Source organism: Melopsittacus undulatus, chromosome 10, assembly GCF_012275295.1.
Source record: "Melopsittacus undulatus isolate bMelUnd1 chromosome 10, bMelUnd1.mat.Z, whole genome shotgun sequence".
Taxonomy (NCBI): domain Eukaryota; kingdom Metazoa; phylum Chordata; class Aves; order Psittaciformes; family Psittaculidae; genus Melopsittacus; species Melopsittacus undulatus.
Window position 1 is genome coordinate 10,439,218 of NC_047536.1, and position 21,421 is coordinate 10,460,638.

The 21,421-nt window shown below is 64.5% G+C and overlaps 2 protein-coding genes across 5 annotated transcripts in view; both read right to left on the reverse strand.

The window, feature by feature from the left end:
- The window catches only part of NSD1 (nuclear receptor binding SET domain protein 1), a 62,080-nt gene extending 59,457 nt beyond the window's left edge, over positions 1 to 2,623 (reverse strand). The window contains exons 1-2 of one of the 3 annotated variants that reach the window (XM_034066888.1): positions 2,547 to 2,623; positions 1,673 to 2,334 (exon numbers count right to left, since the gene is read on the reverse strand). In XM_034066888.1, coding sequence (XP_033922779.1) covers positions 1,673 to 2,314 — 642 coding nt within the window. In that variant the 5' untranslated portion in view covers positions 2,315 to 2,334; positions 2,547 to 2,623. Of the gene's footprint in view, positions 1 to 1,672; positions 2,458 to 2,546 lie in introns of those variants that run through there. The other 2 variants (XM_034066889.1, XM_034066890.1) reach the window with 2 other exon arrangements.
- Positions 2,624 to 10,596: 7,973 nt separating this feature from the next.
- Positions 10,597 to 17,049, reverse strand: FGFR4 (fibroblast growth factor receptor 4). 2 transcript variants are annotated; one of them, XM_034067034.1, is made up of 18 exons: positions 16,931 to 17,049; positions 16,496 to 16,601; positions 15,266 to 15,535; positions 15,073 to 15,162; positions 14,769 to 14,935; positions 14,559 to 14,682; positions 14,093 to 14,283; positions 13,841 to 13,979; positions 13,564 to 13,757; positions 13,239 to 13,384; positions 12,910 to 13,031; positions 12,701 to 12,811; positions 12,376 to 12,566; positions 11,979 to 12,101; positions 11,830 to 11,900; positions 11,422 to 11,559; positions 11,247 to 11,352; positions 10,597 to 11,171 (listed from the first exon to the last, which is right to left on the reverse strand). In XM_034067034.1, exons 2-18 carry the CDS (start codon positions 16,566 to 16,568, stop codon positions 11,025 to 11,027), a joined length of 2,403 nt encoding a protein of 800 aa, XP_033922925.1. In that variant the 5' UTR covers positions 16,569 to 16,601; positions 16,931 to 17,049; the 3' UTR covers positions 10,597 to 11,024. The 2 variants fall into 2 exon arrangements, with proteins under 2 accessions (XP_033922925.1, XP_033922926.1); XM_034067035.1 differs by lacking the exon at positions 15,266 to 15,535.
- Positions 17,050 to 21,421: the final 4,372 nt, after the last annotated feature.

The window sequence follows — 21,421 nt, forward strand, 5'->3', positions numbered from 1 at the left end:
CCATCCCACAAGCAGAGGGCTAAAACGAAGGACCACTCAGACAACCAGCACTTACTAAAGGAAGAATTCAACACTTGAGAAGGGCACTAGGCTGCCTAAAAAAAACGCTGTTCTTTGTATTTTCTTCTGAATACAGCTATGCTTTTAAGTCACCATCACAATTCAGCGACACTAATGTACTACAGCACACAGGAAGGCGGTTTTATGGAAAAGTCAATCCCTTGATGCATATTCAAATAAGAGGCTCAATCACTAAGACAGTTTTGTCACCGTACAAGCTGCAGTTCTGTGAAGCACGTTGTAAAGCCACTGATAGCAAAGGCAAGTGTTGTGAAAGTACCTCTGCTCGCTTCTGTTTACAAAGTGAGACCCTCCCACAACCGCATCACTGAGCACATGTCTGCTGAAAGATCCCCGCTCTGCTCTGCAAAACAAAGCTAAGTGTGTGCACAAACCTCAGCCCAACAGCAGCCTCTTACCCCTACTCAAAACTGAGTATCCACAAGAATGATTCTTCCCAAGGAACATTCAAGAAGATCCACAAGCCAGAGCTGAGCCTCACAAATTAAGCCGCTGTCAGCACCTTCCTGAAATCTCCCCTTCCCTGTGACAAGTGCTCCCCTCCTCCAGAGCACACAGCAGGAACACTGCATGTTCCCAAACACACCCAGGTGAAAGCAAATATTCCTCCACAAGTGCTGCAGGCACTAGTAAGCATCTGTCCAGCATCAGCAGCTCTACTGAAATTAAAGGGAGCAAGATGGTTTTGGTGTCAGTGCTGTCACATGTGTTGATTTTCACACCCTGTATTAAGTAATGCTTAACACCCAGAGCATCCTCCAGTAAGGAACCTTAAATGTGCCAAAACATAGCTAAGAAATACATACACAACTAATAACAAAAAAAACCCAAAAAGACACTTAAAAGCTGCAAGAAATATACATACGTATCTGCAAATAATAACTCTGAAAACGACCCAGAAATAATACTTCCGTTCAAAACCGCATTTTACAACAAAGTTGAATGCAGCTACCTCAGAACTCCAAAAGTTCAACCAGTTTTGCTTCTTATTAAGCATATCAGAAAACAAACTAAAGGAATTTGTGAGCCTAGAGAAGAGAGGGAAAAAACAGAAGCCAAACTAGCAGGAGGGTTTCCCGGCCGTGGTCTGTCAGGCCGTGACACGGCCCCTCCCTGGCCACCGCCGAAGCCTCACAGCTTGGGTACCTCCAGCCAGGCCAGACAAAGAGCCGTCTGACAGCGGCACAGCGGAGCGGGCAGGAGAGGGAAAGCGCTGCTCCTGCCCTGCTTATCTGCAGTGCGAGCAAAGGAAAGGAAAAAAAACCTTGTAATGGGGGAAAAACTCGACGGAACTTGGCGGCGATCCGCTGCTGTGCGGCGCGGTGATGATGGCTCTTATTCCTGAGGGGAAAAGAGGCCGCGGAAGGTGCTGGGCAGGGCCCGCTGACAGCTGCCCCGCTGGCCCCGCAGGGCTGCGGCCACGGCGCCTCGGCAGGGTCCCCTCGGCAAGATGGCTGCCCCGCGCTCGAGGGTGCCGGCTGCGAGGGCGCCCGGCCCGGCCCTGCCGCACCGCGCCTCGCCGGCCTCCGCCGCAAAATGGCAGCGGCCACGGCCCCCCGCCCGGCGCCCCCTTCCCCCCGCCGGTACTTACGAGCTGAAGGGCCGCGGCGGAAGACTCCGGCTTCTCCCCGGGGCCGCCGTCCGGCACCGTAATCGGCACCAGCTCGACCGGCTGCAAGAGTGGCGGCGGAGGGCTTCCGGGGCCCTGCTGCGGCCCGGAGCGGCCTCGGCTCCGGGAGACGGGCTCGGCCGCCTCCTCCTCCTCCGCGTCCACCTCCTCTTCTTCGTCGTAGTCCTCGTCGTCGTCGTCGTCTTCGTCCTCCTCCTCCGGCGTCTCAGGGTCCTCCTCCTCCGCCTCCTCTCCGCCGTCGTCCCGCAGGAGCAGAGGGAAGGCGAAGGCCCCGCGGGGCGCCTCGGCCGCAGGTCCGGGTCCGTCGACGCCGGCCGCCGGGTCCTGCGCAGCGGGGAGGCGGGGTGGTGGCGAGCCGGGGTCGGGCAGGGCCTCAGCACCGTCGGCAGCGCCGCCGAGGTACTCGGCGTTGATCATGGAGGCCAGGTCCTGCAGCCGGCGCAGAGGGATGTAGCAGGACGAGGGATCTTGGCCGTACACGGGCTTGGCGGCCGCCAGCTGCATGGCGGGCGGCTCGGGGCCGCCCTTGGCCTCGGCTGCCGCCAGCGAGGTGCCGAAGGGGACGAGGCAGCTGCGGCGGCTCACTTCGCAGGCCTGCTCCATGCCGGGCCGAGGGCATCCACCTGCGGGCACAGCACAATGGGGTCAGCACTGCCGCCACTGCCGCAAAATGGCAGCCGCGCCCGGGGGCCCTCTGCGCTCCGCCGGCCCCTCGCGGGCCGACGCCGTCGCCTCAGCGCTAGGCCACAGGCCTCGGCCCTCCGCCCGGCACAGGCACGACACGACTCCGGCTGGCTTCTGGCCCGGCCGCCTCTCCCTGGCAGCTGCCGCTCACCTGCGGCCGCCGCGGCCGGCTCGCCGCCTGCCCGCGGTGCGGGCCGAGAAGGAGACGCGCCGACCCGGCCGGGCCAGGCCCCGCCAGCGCCGCTCCGCCGCCTCCCTCCTCCTCCCTCCCCCGCATGCGCGCGCCCGACGCCGCCATCCCGCCGGCGCGCGCGACCCGCGCTTGCGCGCGCCCCCCCACGCCCGCTCTTGGGGTTCGGCGGTGGCCAATCAGCGCGCGCCCGCGCGAGCTCCCCCCATCCCCTTACTTCCCCCCCCCCATCCACGGGCGTCCCCCCTTACTCCCCCCCCGCACCCGCCACCACCCCGGGGTACACACACTCAGTGCTGCCCCCCCCCCGGTGTGCCCCGCCGGGCCCGCTCCCCCCTGCGCACCGGACACACCGGCTCGGCCTCGCGCACATGGCGGCACACCCGGCCCCGCACCCTCGGGCCCGTTACCCCCATCTCAAGCACTGGTGGAGGCACCGGGCCTCCGGGACGGGACGGACGGGCAGTGCCTCACCTGCGGGCCCCGGTGCCCCGCGGGCCGCTGCCCTCCCCCCCCTCCGTTTCCCCTCCCGGTCGGCCGCGGGGCCGGTAGACAGGCCGCGGGCCTGCGAGCGCCAACAAAATGGAGTCGCCAGGCCCTGCGCCCCGGCGGGGCACGGGGCGGCTGCTGCCCAGCGGCACGGACCGCCGGTGTTGCCTCGCTCCCGGTCCCTGTCGCAGCGGGCAGCTATCGGGGCGGGGGTCGCGGGCCGCCGCCCTCCCCCGCCGGGCTCGGGTTACCCCCTGCCATTGTCCGCCGGGCCCGGCGCCCCGGCCGCTCTCCCCCCGCCGCCCACCCGCGGGTCGGGCCGTCGCCCACCGCGGGGCCCGCTGTGCCGGGCCGTGCTGTTGCCGAGCCTCGCCCGCCGGGAAGCGGCGCCCGGGTGCCCGCGGCCTGGTTTGTCCTCGCCGGGGCTCCGCCGCTCCCGGACAGCGAGCGCCGCGCTCCCGCCCTCTCTCCCTCCGCCGAGCGGCGCGCCGCCGGCCCCGCGCCCGCCCGCTCCGCCGGGCCGGGCCGCCATCGGCGCCCACCGTCTCTTCCTCGGCTGGCCGGCGGCCCCGCGGCGGCGGCTCCGTCGCTACCTCCAGATGGGGGCCGGGGTCTCCGCCGCCAGCCGCGCGGGTCCGGGCGCCGCACCACGCCGCCGCCGCACCGGCACGGCTGGGCAGGCACGGGGCGGGGGCGGCCGGGCGGGGGGCAGCGGCCGGGGCAGCGCAGGGATGTGGCACCGGGGCGGTGCTGCCCGGGCTGCGCGGGGGGCAGGGCAGGGCCCGGCTGCCCCCCGGGGTGCCGGGCGGGGAGCTGGGTGCAGCCGCGGGGCTCGGCTCGGCGCTGCGCTGCCCGGGCGGACCCGATCCCCCCGCCCGCCGCTGCTCTTTGTTCCCCCCCACTAACACCACGATCGGGACGTGCGGGAGCCCCTGACCGTGCTGCCACCGCCTTCCCCACGCCGGGCAGGGGCCCCGGTCAGCCTCTGAGCACACTGCGGGCGGCAGCACCTGCTGCCCGGCACTCGCAGCCCGGACGGGTGCTGCCTTCCGCCCCAAAAACACCGTTCTGGAGTGCTTGCGGGTTGGCATCCCAGCGGGCCTGAAGGATCCGACCCGCGGGCATCCCCGTGCCCTGCCTGTGCCTTGACTGCACACATTGGCAGCTCCTCCTAGGGCTTCCGGCTTCTCCCTTTGTACCTGCCCTACCTGCAACTGGCCATGGAGCAGCCATTCTCCACCAGCATGTGCCCCAGAGGGGCTATACCAAAGTCCACAACCCCATTGTCTCTCCACTGCATTCCGCCACCCCACAGACACTGCCATGCTCAGTCTCAGAACATGGCGTGATGCAACGTGAAGCTCCATGGTCAGAGGTTTTGCTCATTACACTTTTCTACCTCCAGGGTCCCAGCCCAGACCTCAACCAGTGGTACCCAACCCACCATGGGCCATCTTGCCCAGTGCCCATGCGCTGCAGCGACACGGAATTGCAATGGCTCTGTGCCAAGTGCTGCACAAGCTCCACACCAAGGCCTAGCATCCATGCAGCCTTATTCCCCATGCCTGCTATGGCCGGGGTCCCACTGTTTATGCCTAAGCAGGTAAAACCTTGGGCACAGCCCGTCTCTCTGGGATGTACTCCAGCTCCAGCAGCCGCACCCCGGCACACCCAGGCCAGGGCCCGGCAGCCAACTTTCCCCCGTTCTCTCCGGAGCAACCTGCCACGCACGTTTCCGCCACGTTCCCAAAATAAAGCTAATAGTTTATTTATAACTCCCCTGGGGGTGGGCAGGGCTGTGCACAGGGCCGGAGCACCCCATGGTGTGCTGCCTCCCCACAGCCTGGCACCCCAGACCCAGTGAGTCAGGACTGCCCTGCCGAGAGGCTCAGGACTGTCTCAGAGCAGTGGAGCTGCATCCTGGGTCTGACCGTCACTGCTGTCCTCACCATGTTCATGTGTCCCCCTCTGGTGCTGGCTGAGTGAGGAGAGCCAGGGCCAGCAGCAGGGCACATCCTGACCTGGGCCTGGTGCTCCCTACATGTCCTCCCCCAGAGGCTAAGCCCTCCGCTCCTGGACCCATGGCACAGCACAGACCCACAGGCACCGGTGGGCAGGGTTGTACCGCTCGGGCTGTGGTGACTGGGTGGCTCAGACAGCCCCAGACATGTCCATATCCCTGCCAGCAGTGCCTCAGTGGTGCCCAGTGCTGATTCCATCACAGCTCCCCACCACCCACAGTTACTGGTGCAGGGAGGAGCAGGATGATGGTGGCTGTGTGCCCTCAGATGGTGCCCTCAGATGCACTCCCCTTCTCCCCTGGCCTCCCTCCCCGCGCCATGGCCAGCACCAGCAGGAAGGGCCCTTCCGGCCAGGAGCAAGCGAATGGCATCCCGGCTACGCTCCCACCCGGATGTGCGGCACTGCGGCAGCATGGGCCGGCCCTGCCGCCATGGCGCAGCGCTTTGTGTGCGGCTCTGGGGGTGTCCTCACTGTGAGGGACCCGCTGCCCGGTGCTGCCTGCGAACCACCCCCGGCCGCGGTAGCCGAGCCCCCCGGCCCGGTCCGGCCTCAGAGCGCGGCGGGGCCTGCGGAGCTGGACGGGGTCACCGCGGAGCCGCGCGGTGCTGCGGGCTCCCTCTGGAGGCCCCGGTCGCTGCGAACAGCCCGGCCCCGGGCCCCTCGTTCCCCGCCGGGCGCACAGCAGCCGATGCACAGCCCCGGCTCCCACCACGGCCGCTCGCCACCGCCGCAGCGAGGCACAGGGAGCGAGTGCGGCCCCGCAGCGAGGCACAGGGAGCGAGGCCCCGCAGCGAGGCACAGGGAGCGAGCGCGGCCCCGTAGCGAGGCAGAGGGAGCGCGGCCCCGTAGCGAGGCAGAGGGAGCGCGGCCCCGCAGCGAGGCACAGGGAGCGCGGCCCCGCAGCGGGCTCTCCCGCTCGGTCTCCCCAGTTCAATGGGGGAGCCCAGAGTCCAGCGCAGGGGGAGCTGCTGCGCACGGGGCCGTGGGCAGGCGGCCCTCACTGCGGGCGGCCCTCGGCAGGTGCTCGGCGCTGCGGGAGGATGGCGGCGGAGGGGAGCCGGGGGCAGCGCCAGGCCGGGGACCCCGCACAAAGCACAGGGGAGCGGGCGGAAGCCGTTGCCTTGGCACTGGAGCACAGCCGGAGCGTGGATGAAAGGGTTAAAAAGCCGGGGCGGGCAGGGGGGGGCTGCCCCGGCCGCGGAGAGGAAGGAAGCAGAGGAGGAGAGGAGAACATCCTGCCCGAGGGCTCGCCGAGGCCCCTTTCCCCCAGGAAGCGGCTTGCGGGGCTTGAAACCACTGGGGATGGAACCGCGGGGCTTAGCCCGGCTCTGTGCCGGCAGCACCGTCTGTGCAGGCAGGAAGAGCTGTCGGCATCTGCCGGCAGAGGCAGCCCTGAGTTTTTCACAGCTGGGCCGATGTGCCTGGCTTCCCAGATCCTCCACCATGAAACCTCCGTGCCCTGCTCCTCCCATAGCCCCCCCGAACCTTGGAGGGGCAGCCCCACAATACACACGGGAAGTGGGTGAGAGGCAGGACCTCCGCCACAAGCTGCTGGGGCAGGAACCTTCACTGCTGAGCTCCTCTGCCCTGCATGGAAGAGCCATCACTGAGCTGTGGTCAGCTGGAGACCTGTCCCTGCCGCAGGCATGTGCGGCATAGGGATAGTCCCCGAGGGATCGAGGTCCAGGGTGCCCAGCTGTGTGCTGGAGCTGCTCTCAGACCCTTCCCTGCTCCCAGCCTTCAAACACATGGCAGCCCCCATCTCCAGCTGAGGGGGTTACAGGGCCCCAGCCCTGCGCCACGAGGCCGAGCCTTTGCTGGGCTTTGCTCCATCCACTCAAGGTAAATCCAGGCTCACCAGGCTCCTGTGCTCATTGGGTGCCCTTCCTATGCTGGTTCCTATCACCCGAAGTGGGTACAAGCAGGATCCACACCAGGACATGGTGCAGCCCTGCAGTCTGGATCCTCTGCACACACTGCTCCGCTCCCAGCTCCATCGTTGAGGTTGATGAGTGGGGAGCAGAGCCAGGATACATCCCCGTGCCGCACACCGTTACCAAGCCCAGTCTGTCAGCGCTCCAGCACAGTCCCAGCCAGGGCTGGGCCGCCGCGCAGGACACTGTCACCAGCTCAAGCCTCCACGGGGTGGGGGGGCCGCCGGTCCCATTGCAGCGCGTCTGAGCAGAGCTGCTGCCGCTGGCCAGGAGATGGGGCTCGCAGCCCTGCTTCCCCCGCCGCCGCTGCCGTGAGAGCTGGGCTGGTGCAGCCTGGGGAAGAGAAAGCTCCGCAAGGACCTTAGGGCAGCTCCACGTTCCTGAAGGGGCCAACAAGAAACCTGGAAAGGGACATTTTACAAGGGCAAGTAGTGATAGGACAAGGAGGAATGGCTTTAAACTGGGAGAGAGAAGATTTAGGTCATCATTAAGAAGAAATTCTTCCCTGTGAGGGTGCTGAGGCTGCCCCATCCCTGGCAGTGTTCAAGGCCAGGTTGGACACGGGCTTGGAGCAACCTGCTCTAGTGGAAGGTGTCCCTGCCCGTGGCAGAGGGGCTAGAACTGGATGACCTTTGAGGTCACTTTCAACCCAACCCAGTCCAATATGCTGGCATGTGCATTTATGGGCATGGGAGAGTGTGCACAGGGGCTTGTACATGGATGGGGGTGTTTGTGCAGACATGGAGGTGTGTTGGATGTTGGTGCCTGGGTGTGCGGTGTCCAGGGATGCAGGAACTGCTGGCATTGGGATTTGGTGGGAGAGGGCGGCCCCTGCCCCAGCCACTGCCTGGGAAGCAGCACAGGTTGCCCCCAAGTGTGGGCACCCACCGGCCCCCTTTCCATGCCTGCTGACCCATGGGGTCCTTTCTCTCATCTGTTGCATGGGCACCAGTGGTGTACTTTGGGCACAGGGACACAGAGCAGTGGGTAGGGCGGGCAGGAGCAGGCAGAGGGGCAGTGCCAGGTCAGGAATCTGTTGCTTTTCAAACCCCCCAGCCTCATCCCTACCTGCCCGCGGCAGAGGCTTTCTGCATCTCACAAAAGCCAGATTCTCCCCGGAGATAAAATCCCCTCGCCTTTGTTTTGGGGAGAAAGACAACAGCAGCTCCCCCCACCCCCAACAGAGTCGTTAAGTGAAGGCATCTCCAGGCCAGGGGCTCGGAGCCACATCCCGGGGCTGGAATGAGGAACAATCCGGTTTCCTGCCACCCCTCGGGTGCTGTCTCCCTCTGGGCTCAGCATTCCACTCAGGATCAGAGCCATATCCATCAGGACTCAGCATCCCCCCAAGGACTATAGCATCTCCCCCAGGACTCAGCATCTCCCTCAGGACCACAGCATCCTCCCAGGAATGACAGCATCCCACAGGGACCGCAGCATTCTGCTGCTGTATAGGGGGGTAGCTGGGAAATTCCCAGCCCCACTAACACCCCACATCCCATAGGGAAGACACACAGCCCCCCAGGGCTGGGGCAGGCAGGGTGCAGGGGCAGCAGGGTGCTGTGGGCATGGCCAGGCCAGGAGTGATGCCAGGGCACGGGGGCTGGCAGTGGTGGTGGTGGGGAACTGTGGGGGGAGTGTAGTGGCAGTGGTGTGTGGGAACGCTGCCTCAGGAAACCAGCGGGATTTACTGGCCTACACACTAAATCCCCCTCACAAAAGGGGCCTGTTTGTGCGGACAGGATGCTGGTGGCTCAGCCACACTTGTTTGGCCAGCAGAGCCTGGCGGATTAAGGACAATTGGTTCAGCCCTGACAGAAAATACCAGGAATGTTAAACAATAAAAACCACCTCCAGTTGTCGTGGGGCTGCGGGACGCCCTGGGCTGCCTCCTTGCCCTGGCCCTGGCCGCCCTGTGCCCACAGCCCCTCAGCAACCGCTGCTGCAGCAATGCGGGATGCACTGGTGCCTGGGGATGGGTTGATGAACAGCTCCTGGTGCCTGGGTGGGCACAGTGCTGGGCACCATCAGGACCCCAAAAGCATCTCTGGGCTGAGCTGCTGTGGGATGGGCTGGGGCAACAAGGCACTGCCTGCACCCATGCCATGCTCAACAAGTGAGCAGAGAAGCAGCAAGGCCATGGCAGTGGGTGGCACATCCCCATTTACCATGTCCCCTTGTATCCTCCACCTGGCACAAAGGATTGATGAACTCACCTCGGCCTTACCCTTTGAAATCAGCTCTGGCCCCGTTTTCCAGGGAAAGGGCAACACCCAGCAAGCAAGAGCAGTGCAAACCTTGCCCAGCACGGGGCACTGCCAGGCACCCACACTGCCCCAAGCCTGCAGACCCCAGCTTGGAATGAGGTGGGGGCAAACTGAGCCCCCTCCCCGTGCACCCATTTGTGTCCACCCCTGGTGCTGGCCTGTGGGCAGGCTGGGCAGTTTGCCCTCCACCGTGTGAATGCCCCATTCAGGGGCTGTGCAAAATGCATTGGTTCTGGCACATTAGCGGACAGCTGGGATCCTTCCCGGGCAAGGCAGGTTTCACTTCTGCCTCTGCCTGCTGTGCTGGAGCTGGGGCTCATCCCAGGAGAGAGCAGGGCTGGGGATGCAGGCTGCAAGCATGCCACAGGGGTTGGGGTCCCTAAAGCAGCCCTGCAAGGGGCTGTGACAAGGAGGGGACCCCAGGACAGCTCTAAGAACTGCCAGGCTCCCCAGCACATGCGAGGTGCTGCACCCATGGCTGAACCAAGCCCTGCACAAGGGCAACCACAAGCAGCATCCTGAAAGCCCAGACCCCAGCGCCATCACAGCAGTGGGCAGGACCGAGGGACCCCCTTCCAGCTGTCCTCGGCCCCAATCCTGCCCCACAGCTCCTGCCACCCCCCTCCTCTCGGGCCAGCTTGGGGCAAGTCATGCTGCAGAGCCAGCTTTAGGCTGGGGGTGCTGTGAGTGCAGCTGGGAGCTGGAGGAGGAAACAAGATCCTGGAGCTAACGGCCGGCAAAGCCTGGCCCTAGATGAAACCCTAGACCCGGAGCAGGCTGGCAGGAGGGGGTGAGACAGCTGCAGCCCTCCCTGCCAGCGCTCTGGGCACCGCGGCTGAGGGGGATGCACAAAGCAGGCACCAGAGAGCAGGGCCTGGGGCTGCAGCCCCTCAGCTCGTGTTCCCAGGGGTGCAGGACTCCAGGGAGGCCACGCACCATAACTCACTCCTATCTGGAGCCCTGGGGCTGGTGCATGCAGGGGGGTGCGGGGTTCCCCAGGCACGGGGCTGGGCCCCAGAGCGCTTTCCCAGCCTGGGAGCCCGCGGCAGTTGTGGGATCGGTTTCAGGGCGATGGTGGTAGCGCAGTTCACGGTGGCTTAGCACAGCAGCAGCTAATGGGGAACAGATGCGAGGGTGCTTTGTGCCGGAGTGAGTGGGAGCAGGGACATTGCTTCCTGCACCTGTGGCACTGCCTCTTCGTCCCCCAGCAGCACCCACAGGGCCCTGAGCCCCCGTCCCACCGTTCCAAGCTCAGCTGAGTCCTTCAGCCCCAGGAGCAGCCCAGAAACTGCACCGGGGTCTATTCAACAAAAATAATTTATCAGGTCAGTATTTCACGTACATAAATATTCATCTCTGTGGCTATGTACAGACGCAGCAGGAGCCCGGCAGGCAGCGGGCTCCGGCCCACAGACACTTCCACTGAAGCCAAAGCCCAACTCCCTGGGTGATGCCATGGGCATCCCAGGCAGTGCCCACCCTGCAGAGGCTCTGGCTCCCACTGCCCTGCAATGCCAGGCAGGTCTCAGCCAGGACTGAGGGCTTGGTGCTGAAATGGAGCCCAGACAGTAGGACAACATGCCCTGGTGCTGCAGCTTGGGGGCTTACCTGCCCATTGCTCACACCTGACAAAGCAGGGAGCCTGTGGGAACCTGGCCCCGCTCCCTGCGAGGGACTTGGTTTAAACCACGACAGGCAGCCTCAGCATCACCCTTCCCTGCCCACCCTTAAGTCCTCACGCTGGGGTAGGAGAAGAGGCGTGGAGCCAGTGGCAGTGGGTCGTGAGTGAAGACAGAGTCATCAGAGGAGCAGGAGCTGGCGGTGTCCTCGCAGGAGGGTGAGTACTGCTCAAAGGGCATGGAGAGATCCAGGTACTGCAGGGAGAGACAGTAGCATCAGCACCGGTGCTGTCAGTGCCCATGCTGCCCACGACACCCCCAGGCACTCACCTCCTCCGAAACGGCTGCCAGGATCTTGTCCAGCCCCTCCACGAGCTGCTTGAAGGTGGGGCGCTGCGAGGGCACGGCGTGCCAGCACTCCCGCATCAGCATGTACCTGCGGGGTGAGGGCACGTTAGCAGGGTCTCACTGCAGCCCCTGCCCCCCCTGCCTGGGTGGCACTCACAGCTCGTGGGTGCAGTTGGATGGCCGGTCCATGCGGTGCCCCTCCTTCAGCAGCTTGAAGAGCTCCTCAACAGGGATGCCAGGGTAGGGGGAGCCCCCCAGCGTGAAGATCTCCCACATCAAGATCCCAAAGGACCACCTGGAATCACACATGGCAAAGTGGGGTCAGTCACATCCTAGGACTTCTCTGATCCCAGCTCACCCTCCTGCACCCTGCATGAGAGCAAGGAAGAGAGAAGATGGCATCAGCCCTGGTGAGGATGTGCCCCATGATTGCTGTGCTCATGGAGTACCCCTGAACCACTCATGGGGACCCTCCAGTACTTGCACAACCCCACAGTGCTGCTCTGACCCCCACAGGCAGCATCTCCACCCCACACCCAATAGCACCCTCAGCCCCAGGACTCACACATCGCTTTGGTGGGTGTAGACACGGTCAAACAGGGCCTCGGGTGCCATCCACTTCACTGGCAGGCGACCCTATGAGAGCAAACCCCCTGCTCAGCCCTGACTGGAGGTCCCTGTATCCCTCACCCCTCACTCAGAGCCCCCACTCACATTACTGGTTTTCTTGTAGTAGTCAATGTCGTGGACATCCCTGGCTAAGCCAAAGTCAGCGATTTTCATCACGCTCTCTGCTGTGACCAGCACGTTGCGGGCAGCCAGGTCTCGGTGGATGCACTGCCAGGGAGAACATCACCCACAGAGGGGGTGAGATGGTGGCTCCAGCTCCGTGCCACCCAGAAGGTGGGTCAGGCTTTAAGCCCCACATTTTTGCAGTTAACTGCCCACAGCTTTGCTGGATGTAGCTGGGAGGTTCTGGGCAACCCAGGGGAAGGGGCTGGGCTCCTTCTCCATGGGGACAGTGGGTTCAGCAGGGATACACAGGTTCTCCATCACTACCATGGCTCCCCAAGGCTGTGCTGAGCACAAGCAGTCCCCGTGCCAGTCCTACCCGTTTGGACTCCAGGTACTCCATGCCACGGGCAACCTGGTAGACACACGAGACCAGGTCCTTGAAGGAGAGCTGCTCCTCGGGCATCACAGCCATGTCAAAAGTGTAGTCAGGCATTGGGGGGCGGCGGGCACGGAGGTACTCGCGCAGGTTGCCCTTGGCAGCAAACTCCACAATCACGTACAGAGGACCTGCAAGGGTGTCCACTCCATTCACCCCCTGCCCTGTCCCACCACAGCATCCTGCCTGCTACTGAACCCAACAGCCCCCATTCCCCGCTCCATTTCTATGCCCTGCCTGAGCCCTGCCTGCAGAGCCCCCTCACCATCCTGTGTGCAAACTCCCAGGAGGTTGATGATGTTCTTGTGCTTGTCCATGAGCTTCATCATCTCCATCTCAGATATGAGATCAGCCAGGTCCTTGTCAGTGGCATTGTCTGGGGAAGAAGGGCTGTGTCACCATGCCAGCAGGGTGGCACCACAGCCTGGCACTGCTGCCCCTCCCTGCCTGGGACACTGGACGAGGAGCTGTTACCTTTCAGCATTTTGACAGCCACGGTAACAGCTCTGTCTGGCCGGTCTCTGTCGATGCCGTAGGCCTCTGCCCGCACCACCTGGCCAAAGCAGCCTTCACCCAGGGGCTTGCCCAGCACCAGCCTGGCAGGGACAGGCAGAACCATGAGGGACCACAGGGATGGCTCTGCTTCCCCACAGGGCTGCACCTCTCCATCCAAGCTGGATCCCAGCACACCAGGGTACAGTGGTGCTGAGGTGCCCAGAGATGGCCAGAAACCTCACCGTCCATCACCCATGTGCTGCCGTCCCCAGCCCCAGCCCCAAACCTGCCCCCACACAGCACCGTACTTGTCTCGGGGGAACTCCCACTTGGCATCGAGGGGCAGGTCCAGCTCCATGACCCCAGCCAGCATCGGGGCACAGCTGGAGGAGAGGCGGGTGACGCGCATCAGGGATGTACTGGACTTCCCAGAGGAGCTGGAGTCCAGGGAGAACTGCAAAGAGAGCCCAAGGGACCTCAGCTCCAGAGACCCTCACCTGGAGCCATGGGGCAAGGGAGCTGCAGGAAGCAATAAGGAAGCAGCCCTGCGGCTGGCAGCAAGATAAGGTGCCACACAGTGAAACCAGTCAGTCGCCAAGGTCCCCCCCCTCAGGGCTCCAGCTCAGCACCAACCTGTCGGATGAGTGGGAATTTGGAGAGCTTATGGACTGCCATGGGCTCCAGGGGCTGCTTGCTTGACTGAGTCTGCATCCGGCACAGCACTACGATGATGATAGCCATGGCCACGGCCAGCGAGCCCGAGGTGTAGATGATGATGTCCGTGTATTTGGTCTCAGGGGCTTCAGCTTCCCGCACCAGCTCCTCTTCTGGAGGTTGTGAATCAGTCGAACTGAGCCACAGTTCTGTGTACCAGGGGTCTCAGCTCCCACACCAGAACCCTCACCCCTACCTGGCAGCACAGTGAGCCAGGCAGACTGGTAGGAGAGGCCAATGGAGTTCCCTGCCAGGCAGGTGTACTCGCCAGCATCCTCCACAGAGACATTGCGCAGGTACAGCACCTCCACCTCGGAGCTGTTGATGTCTGCTGTCTGACAGGGAGAGGGATGGATGGTCAGCATCCCTCCTCCACAGGGGCTCTGTGCAGCCCCATCACCACTTTAGGGTGGGTATCTGGGACCTGGGTGCTTCCAGCCCTTGTTACCTTGAGCACTTGCACATAGGGGACCCCGTCAGGACCGTAGCTGCTGCCATTCACCTCAATGTGCTTCAGCCACTGGATGTGAGGCTGGGCATCACTATAGACCTTGCAGAAGAACTCCACATCGCTGCCCACCAGAGCTGTGGTGTTGGCGGGCAGCCCAGCCTGCAAGATGGGCCTGTGCGGGGACCTCTCTGTGCACAAAGCAGAGCAGCATCACCAACACAGTGGCCCAGAGAAGGGCTCCTTTCTCCCTCTCTCTAAACCCACAATGAAGCCGCAGAGAGCCCTTCCCCAGCCCCAAAGCAGACCCATGCAGACCAAAGCCTGGTCCCCATCCCCATGTCTGTTGGGTACAAGGGATGCCAGTAGAGAGGCTCCTCTGCCCCCTTTCCCATGATCCCAACCCCTCTGACAGGCATGGGGGAAGCAGGGAGCCAGAACAAGCACCACAGTGAGGAGCACTCACCCAGCACGTCCAGGAGGTAGCTGTAGTGGATGCTGCCAAACCTGTTCTCCACCAGGCAAGTGTAGTTGCCGCGGTCAGAGGGCACCACGCTCTCCATCACCAGGCTCCAGTGCTGGTGCCGGAGCTGCAGAGGGGGGAGGTAAGGTGGGAGATGTGATGGGGGAGTCAGGTCCAGGAGGGGAGGCTGCAGAGGTGGGACCTGTCCCTTACCCGGATGCCCCCAATGCGGTGCTCCCCCCGGAACTCGCGGCCATTCTTGAACCAGCGGATGCTGGGGCTGGGGCTGCCCGAGGCCGGGCATCGAAACTTCACAGTGTTCCCTGCAGGCACCGCGTACAGTTTCTTGTCCATCCGGTGTGGGTGAGTCCAGTAAGGAGCTGGGGGGACATGGGAGGTACATCAGGAGGGGGTCAAGGGGCAGCATGGAGGCTGCCAGAGCTGCTCCCAGCTGCTCACGCTGTGAGCAGGAGACAGCAGTGCCCCAACTGCTGATCTTTCCTGGGGTGGCACTGACCTCTGTGCACATAGACGGGCTCCTCCTTTCCATCTCTGTGAGGACCATCCCCATCACTATCTTCATCATCATCACCTGACGCCAGGGAGTCTGCAAAGGAAAATGGGTTGGGAGGGACAACCCTGCCTGCAGGGCTGGGTGGGCAGTGGCTGCCGCTGCCCTGAGGGGAGCTGGGCGCTGCCGAGGCTCCTACCCACTACGGAGATGGTGAAGTTGCGCAGGATCTCTCCTGTCCCCCGTGCCCGGCATACATAGAGCCCTGAGTCCTCGTAGGAAACCTCCAAGATCTCCAGCAGGCTCTGCTGGAGACGGATGCGGCCTCCCGAGGTGAGTGGCCGGGACTCCTTGTACCAGACCACACTGGCACTGCTCTGGTTGGCATCACAGTACAGCTTCAACACATTGCCCGGGTCCAGCAGGAGATGTTCCTCTTCTGACTCCAGCAACGGGCTCTCAAATAGCTCTGCAGAGACGCCGTGAGTGCCCACCCCGGTGAGCACCCCTCCCTAGCAGGACCCCATCCCAGTGTGGAGAACACATGGTACAACAGAGCCCATGCCCAGCTGGAGGGAGCCGAGGGCTGGACTCTGCCCTGGGGCGCAGGGACATGGCTTCCCCAGCGGCAAGTCCCGGTCCAAGGCCACACATGCCACCGTCCTTCTGCAGGGGCCACTCCCAGCAGTGCAAGGGTGTTCGAGCCCATCCTGCCTCACCCGAGGGCACCAAACCCGGCCAGCCACCACTGGAACTTCACATGCCCCAGGCACGGATGGGATCCCCCCCTTCCCCGCCTGGTTGGGCCCGGTAATGCTGAGGCTTGAACGTGGTGTCCTGCCTGGTGATGGCCAGCCCCAGCAGCATGCACATGGAGGGCAGAAACGACCCAACCACCAGAACAGCAATACCCAACACAGTCCAGCTGCTGCATGCAGGGGTCTGGGGGCATACACGTGTATCCCCAGCCCTCCGCATGGCCATTACAGGTGGGATGTGGCATAGCTGGCCCTTTGGTGCCCTGGGACATATCCTCCTGTATCCACCACCGAGAGGCAGGGACCATCCAAGACATTTGCACTCTCCACCACGCCATGCACAACCGCCACAGCCCACAGCGTTCACACCATCCTGCTCTGCTGCGGGTCCACGGAGCGAGCTGAGCCCCCGCAGCGCAGCCACAGCCTGTTCAGAGCCACCCTGCCCCTGCCAGCCTCCACACCTCCTCTCCCGGTGATGGAGATGCGGACCCCCCGTGCCGGACCCCAGCCGGATGGATGCCTCCAGCTCCCGCCAGATCAGCCAAGCAGTCGGAGCCATGGCGCTTGCACCAGCACCCCCAAGGGCTCGCTGCCCAGCCGGGGACAGCATCCAGAAAGCAAAACCCCCCTGCAGCGTCCCAAACCCCGTTCCCGTTTCGCAGCCGTACCTGGCTCCATCGCCCTGCCCCGAGCAGCAGCCGCCAGCAGCAGCCCCACCAGGACCTGCGAGAGGGGCCGCATCTTCCAGGCCCCTCCGGCGCGGCGGCTCCCACCCTGCGGGACAGGCGGGACCCGGGTGAGCGGAGCCGGGAGAGCAGGGACCCGGCGGCGGGGAGCAGGGAGCTGGTCTCGGGGCACTGTGGGGCGGGGTCCCCGGGGCACGGCGACGGAGGGGGAGCAGAGCACGGGGGACCGTGGGCACGGGGAGACAGATCCCTACCAGCACCAACCCCCGCGACGGCTCCGGGTGGAAGGGTCCCGGCTGGGGGTAAGGAACCAACTCCTGGCCAGAGGTGAGGCGGGCGCGGGGTGGGGGCCGGGGAGAGGGGTCCCAGTGCGGGATGCGGGGAGGAGTGTCCCGAGGGCGAGGGTCGCGGCGTTACCGGCAGTGACGGATCCCTCGGCGGAGCCGCCGCGCAGCGCGGGGAGGGCCCGGGCAAAGTCCGGGGGCCGGCGGGCTCAGCGCCACCGTGCCCCACACCGCGGCCCCATGGCGGGCAGGGCTCGGGGCTGCTGCTGCTGCTGCTGCTGCTGCTGCTGCTGCTGCCGCTGCTGCTGCTGCTGCTGCTGCTGCTGCTGCTGCTGCTGCTGCCGCTGCTGCTGCTGCCGCTGCTGCGGGCTCCGGGCTCGCTCCGGCCCCGTTGTGCCGCCGCTGCGCCGGGCGCGGGCACTTTGTAGGGGCGGGCTCGGGTTACAGCAGCCCCGCCCGGAGCGCTGGAGGGGTGGGGGGAGAGGGAGCGGGGGGGGGGGGCACCGGTCCCGAGCCGCGGCTGCTGCCGCCGGCCCCGCTCTGCCGGCTCCTTCGCGAGCCGACCCAGCGCCGGGATGGGGGGGGCGGCACCGGGCACCCCCCGGTCCCTGCCAGCACCGAGAGCGGCCTCTGCGCACCCCCCGGCACGGCCCCGCCTCCTCAGCATTGCCCGCGGGTGGGGAACTGCAGGGGGCTGAAAACCCCCGGGGCTGCTCCCCCATCACCCCCCCGTGCAGACCCCACATGTCGGGTCCCCAGGTCGGGAGCAGCACATCAGGACAAAGCCGCTTCCATCCCCTTTTCCCTCCGTGGCACCCAGGGAGCACCCAGGGGATGCCATGGGCTCCACGGCAGCAATGCCCACCCGGCGGGCAGCCCTGGCCTGGGTGATGGCGTTGCTGGGTGCCCATCAGCTCCCTCGCTAATTGTGCTGCAATTAGTTGTAGCGTTATCGCTGCTGGTGCCATAAAGTGGCTGTGACCCTCATTAGGAGCCCATAACCAAGCATCGTAAAAACACGGCCAGGCTGCAAGCCAGGGTTGGAGTGCCCCTAATCCGACCCATAAACACTTTGCCTTCACTTTCCCCATGCTGCTGCCTGCACTGGGGCAGGCAGACCCCAGTATGCCCAGGCCCCGCTGCCCACTGGCCTACACCTGGGCACTGGAGGAGCCTGGCCTCAGGCCCTCAGAACCAACACGGTCCCCAGGCACACCTTCCCATGAGCATCCTGCTGCCAGCAAGAGGGGACTGAGGGTGCCCACAGTACACGGGCTGGATCTGGCCCCAGAGTCACTATCCCTTGCTGCCATCACCCTCTGCTTCGCCATCTTCCTTCTTTCCAGCAAAACCTGCTGGGGCCGTGATGAGTTTCACACACAGCCTTGCCCATGCTCAGCATGGATCCTGAGGTCATGTGAGCAGGGTGTGGGTATCACTGTCACCCCTCACCCCAGACAGCCCTGCCAAGGGGGCCAGGGCCCAGCCTTGTCCATGTGAAACCAGCAGCTTCCACCATGATACGGCTTCCCTGCAGGGGCTGATAGGTACTGTGGTACCCCATTAGCACCTAACACCCCATGCTGCCACCTCGGGGTGCTGGTCCCCACCCCGTGGTGCTGTCCCCCCCGGGGCGCAGGGGCACCAGGAGGAGCCGGGGGCCGGCAGCCCCCAGCAGCTGTTCATTCCTGTGAAGCGACGAGAACATCAATTTCACGGCGCAGCGGCCGCCCCTGCAGAGCTGCAGCGTGCCGGAAGCACACAAAAATGTTGGGTTCAGCTCAACTCGAACCGAAACCAAATTAAAACCAGAGAGAAGGGGTTTGTTCCCAGCACTGGGAATGCCGGGAGAGAGCTGGGACTCAGGGGAGCCTGTGGGAGCCACCATATGGGATGGGCATGGAGAGAACCCTCCTACCCCAGCGGTGGGTACAGTGCTGGCTGCAGCAGGGCATGGGCACCGCTGCTGGCGCCTCAGCCCATGTCACACCAAGGGCCAAGGTGATGCTGGCACAGGCTGGGCCATGGCAGGGCTGTGCCATGGGCTGCTGGGAACCGGTCGCTTCCCTGCTGTGGGGCAGCGCAGGGCCGGGCTTTGCCTGCCTGGCTTGATTTATAACAGCAACTGACAGCAAACAAAAAGCCCTTCATGGCAGCGCAGCCCCATCGCCTGCCACCCGCTGCCGGCAGCACTGCCACGGCCTCTGCCACGCCAGCAGCTCAACAAGCGGGGATTGTGCCAGCACTGGCACCCTGCTGTGGTGCACCCCTGCCATAGCACCCTCCCTTGCTGTTCCTGCTCCCCCAGCCCCGCAGGCTGCTCCCATCAGCTGTGGTACCACAAAGGACACGTGTTCCCACAGCCACTGAGCCACAGAAGGCTGGAGCGTGTCCCCAGGGCCCCACAGATGGGGCAGTGAGTGGAGTGGCACTGTGCAGATGGGGCCGGGGCCTTGCTCTGCCCCATGGCCAACTGGCCAGACCCTCACCTCGCTTACATGCCCAGGGCCCCGCAGCAGCGAGCACGCACGAGGGGCTGGGCGCCGGCACGCTGGGGCTCCATCCTCCCGCCCCTGCCCCTTCCCCCAGGCAGTAAATCATCCCTGCTCCCCTCATGAAAGGCCCGTGTATGCGCTGCCGGCTCAGGGAGCCTGCCTGGTGCCAACAATATTGCTCTTGGAAGGCAGCCGGGGCTGCGGGAACACAGCCACCCCTTGTGCCCGGCCCCAGCGCTCGCCGCCACTCCCGCTGCGGTGGCACCTGTGGCACAGTGGCTCCTGGGGGGGCCGGAGCCCGGGGGGCTCTTTCCTCCTGGAAGTTTCTCTTGGCCTGCCCTGAACGGCTGTTGTTTGGGGCTCCCTGTACCCCGTACACGCACAGAGCCCGGGGACTGAGGCTGAGCTCACTCATGCCACATGCTGGGGAGATGTGAACCCCTCAGCATGGAGGGGTCAGGGCAGCCCCAGAACACACGGCTCCATCCAGCCCTGCAGGCCTTGACACATGGTGGCTTCTGGTCCTGGCCACAACCTGCTGTCCTCCTGTCAGCAGGGACCTGCGGGGGCAGGCAGGATGCTCTGCAGGGTCCAGGTCCTGCTCTGGAGGAGAGCACCAGGGCCTGGGGCAGTGCTCAGTGCTCACTCCCTGGTCTCTCTTGCCTGCCCATCCTTATCTCCAGCAGGGAGGGATCAATGGAGCAGCCCGGCCCGGTTAAGGTTTAACCAGGCAGAACTTGGCGAACACGAATCTGCTGCTTCCTCTGGGGAGCCAAGAACGTGGGGCCTGGCACCCGGGCTGCCGGACAGGGACACCAGGGACCCTGGCTCTGGCCAAGCCCCAGCACAGCACAAGAGCACTCACAGATCTGGGTGCTGAAGGCTGTGCTGAGAGCACATGGGCTGGGGCTGGGCTGGCACTGCCATGCCTTATCCCTGCTACAGCCCTGCTGCCCCTGCCCATCCTGGTTTTCATGGGAAGCACTGGTTCTGCAGCTGGCACAGGGAATGGGGTGCATGAAGCCAGGATGGACACTGTTCCCCTTGGGGATGTGGCACATTCCATACACTGGGCTGAGCACCACAGTCGAGCAAGCCAAGCAAGCAAGCAGGAGGTTTTGCCAGCCAGTCCTATCCCTCTTGTGGCACTGGGGCTCTTCCCTGGAATGATGCGCCCATAGCAGAGGGCTGTGAGGCAGGAATGGGGCTACCCCTCTGCTCCCAGCCCCTAATCGCAAGCAGGCGCCGAGCCCTGCCTCCACATCTGCACCTGATTTACTTGCTGGAGCCAGCGGGGCCACGAGGGATGGCAGCGGCTGGGGCTGCGGCCGGGGCTGAGGCAGGACCCGGGGGAGCAGCGGCTCCTCGGCCAGGCAGGCTCCATGGAGCTGGCTGCGGCACGGGCAGAGGCCGGCAGCGCTTCCATTGGGACGTGGCTGGCGGTGGCTCTGTGCCCTGCGCGGTGCCTGCCAGCCTGGAGGCGCTGGGACTGGGGCCGGCGCAGGAGGTACAGCCCCAGCTCGGCGAGGTGCTGCTTGCAGAGGCCCCAGCGGGGAGGAGCGGGACTGGACAGCCCTGGCCACAGCCAGGCAGGGCATGGGGCTGACAGCTCACCAGCTCTGGGGACAAGGGCCACGCTCCATCCTCAGCCTCTCCCAGCATGGGGGATGGCTCTGGTCCCACAGCAAGGCTCCCGTTCCTGTCCCATCCATTCCTGGGGATACCCATGGGTGTTGGGGTCCCTTCAAGAGCCATCCAGCAGCAGGATGGTGGGAGGTGTCCCTGCCTATTGGCAGGAAGGTTGGATCTAGATGATCGTAAGGTCCTTTCCAACCCTGACTATTCTATGATTCTAGGTTGGGCAGCCATCAGTGGGGACACCAGTGACTTTGCCACACACCTGGTCTGTGTGCTTGGAGCACAGGGATGGGGCTGGCGTGGACCCACCATGGGCATTGCAGCCACCAGCATGGCTGGCAGGGGCTCCTGGTTGTAGCTGCCCTAGCACAGGGGCTTGCCAGCCACCCTGCTGCTGGCAACGAGGACATGCCAGGGGTACAGGCAGCACCATCAACGGCACCTGTCCCAGTGAGCGCCTGCACACATGGAAGGGCTGGGAGGTGTCAGAC

Excerpts from the sequence above, each read along its gene's own strand:
- FGFR4 (XM_034067034.1), bottom strand. The coding sequence starts at position 16,568 with ATGCGGCCCCTCTCGCAGGTCCTGGTGGGGCTGCTGCTGGCGGCTGCT. Across the intron at positions 13,385-13,563 it reads AATTCCCACTCATCCGACAG|TTCTCCCTGGACTCCAGCTC; the intron begins GTTGGTGCTGAG and ends CTCTCTTTGCAG. Across the intron at positions 11,172-11,246 it reads TGGCAGCCGTTTCGGAGGAG|TACCTGGATCTCTCCATGCC; the intron begins GTGAGTGCCTGG and ends CTCTCCCTGCAG.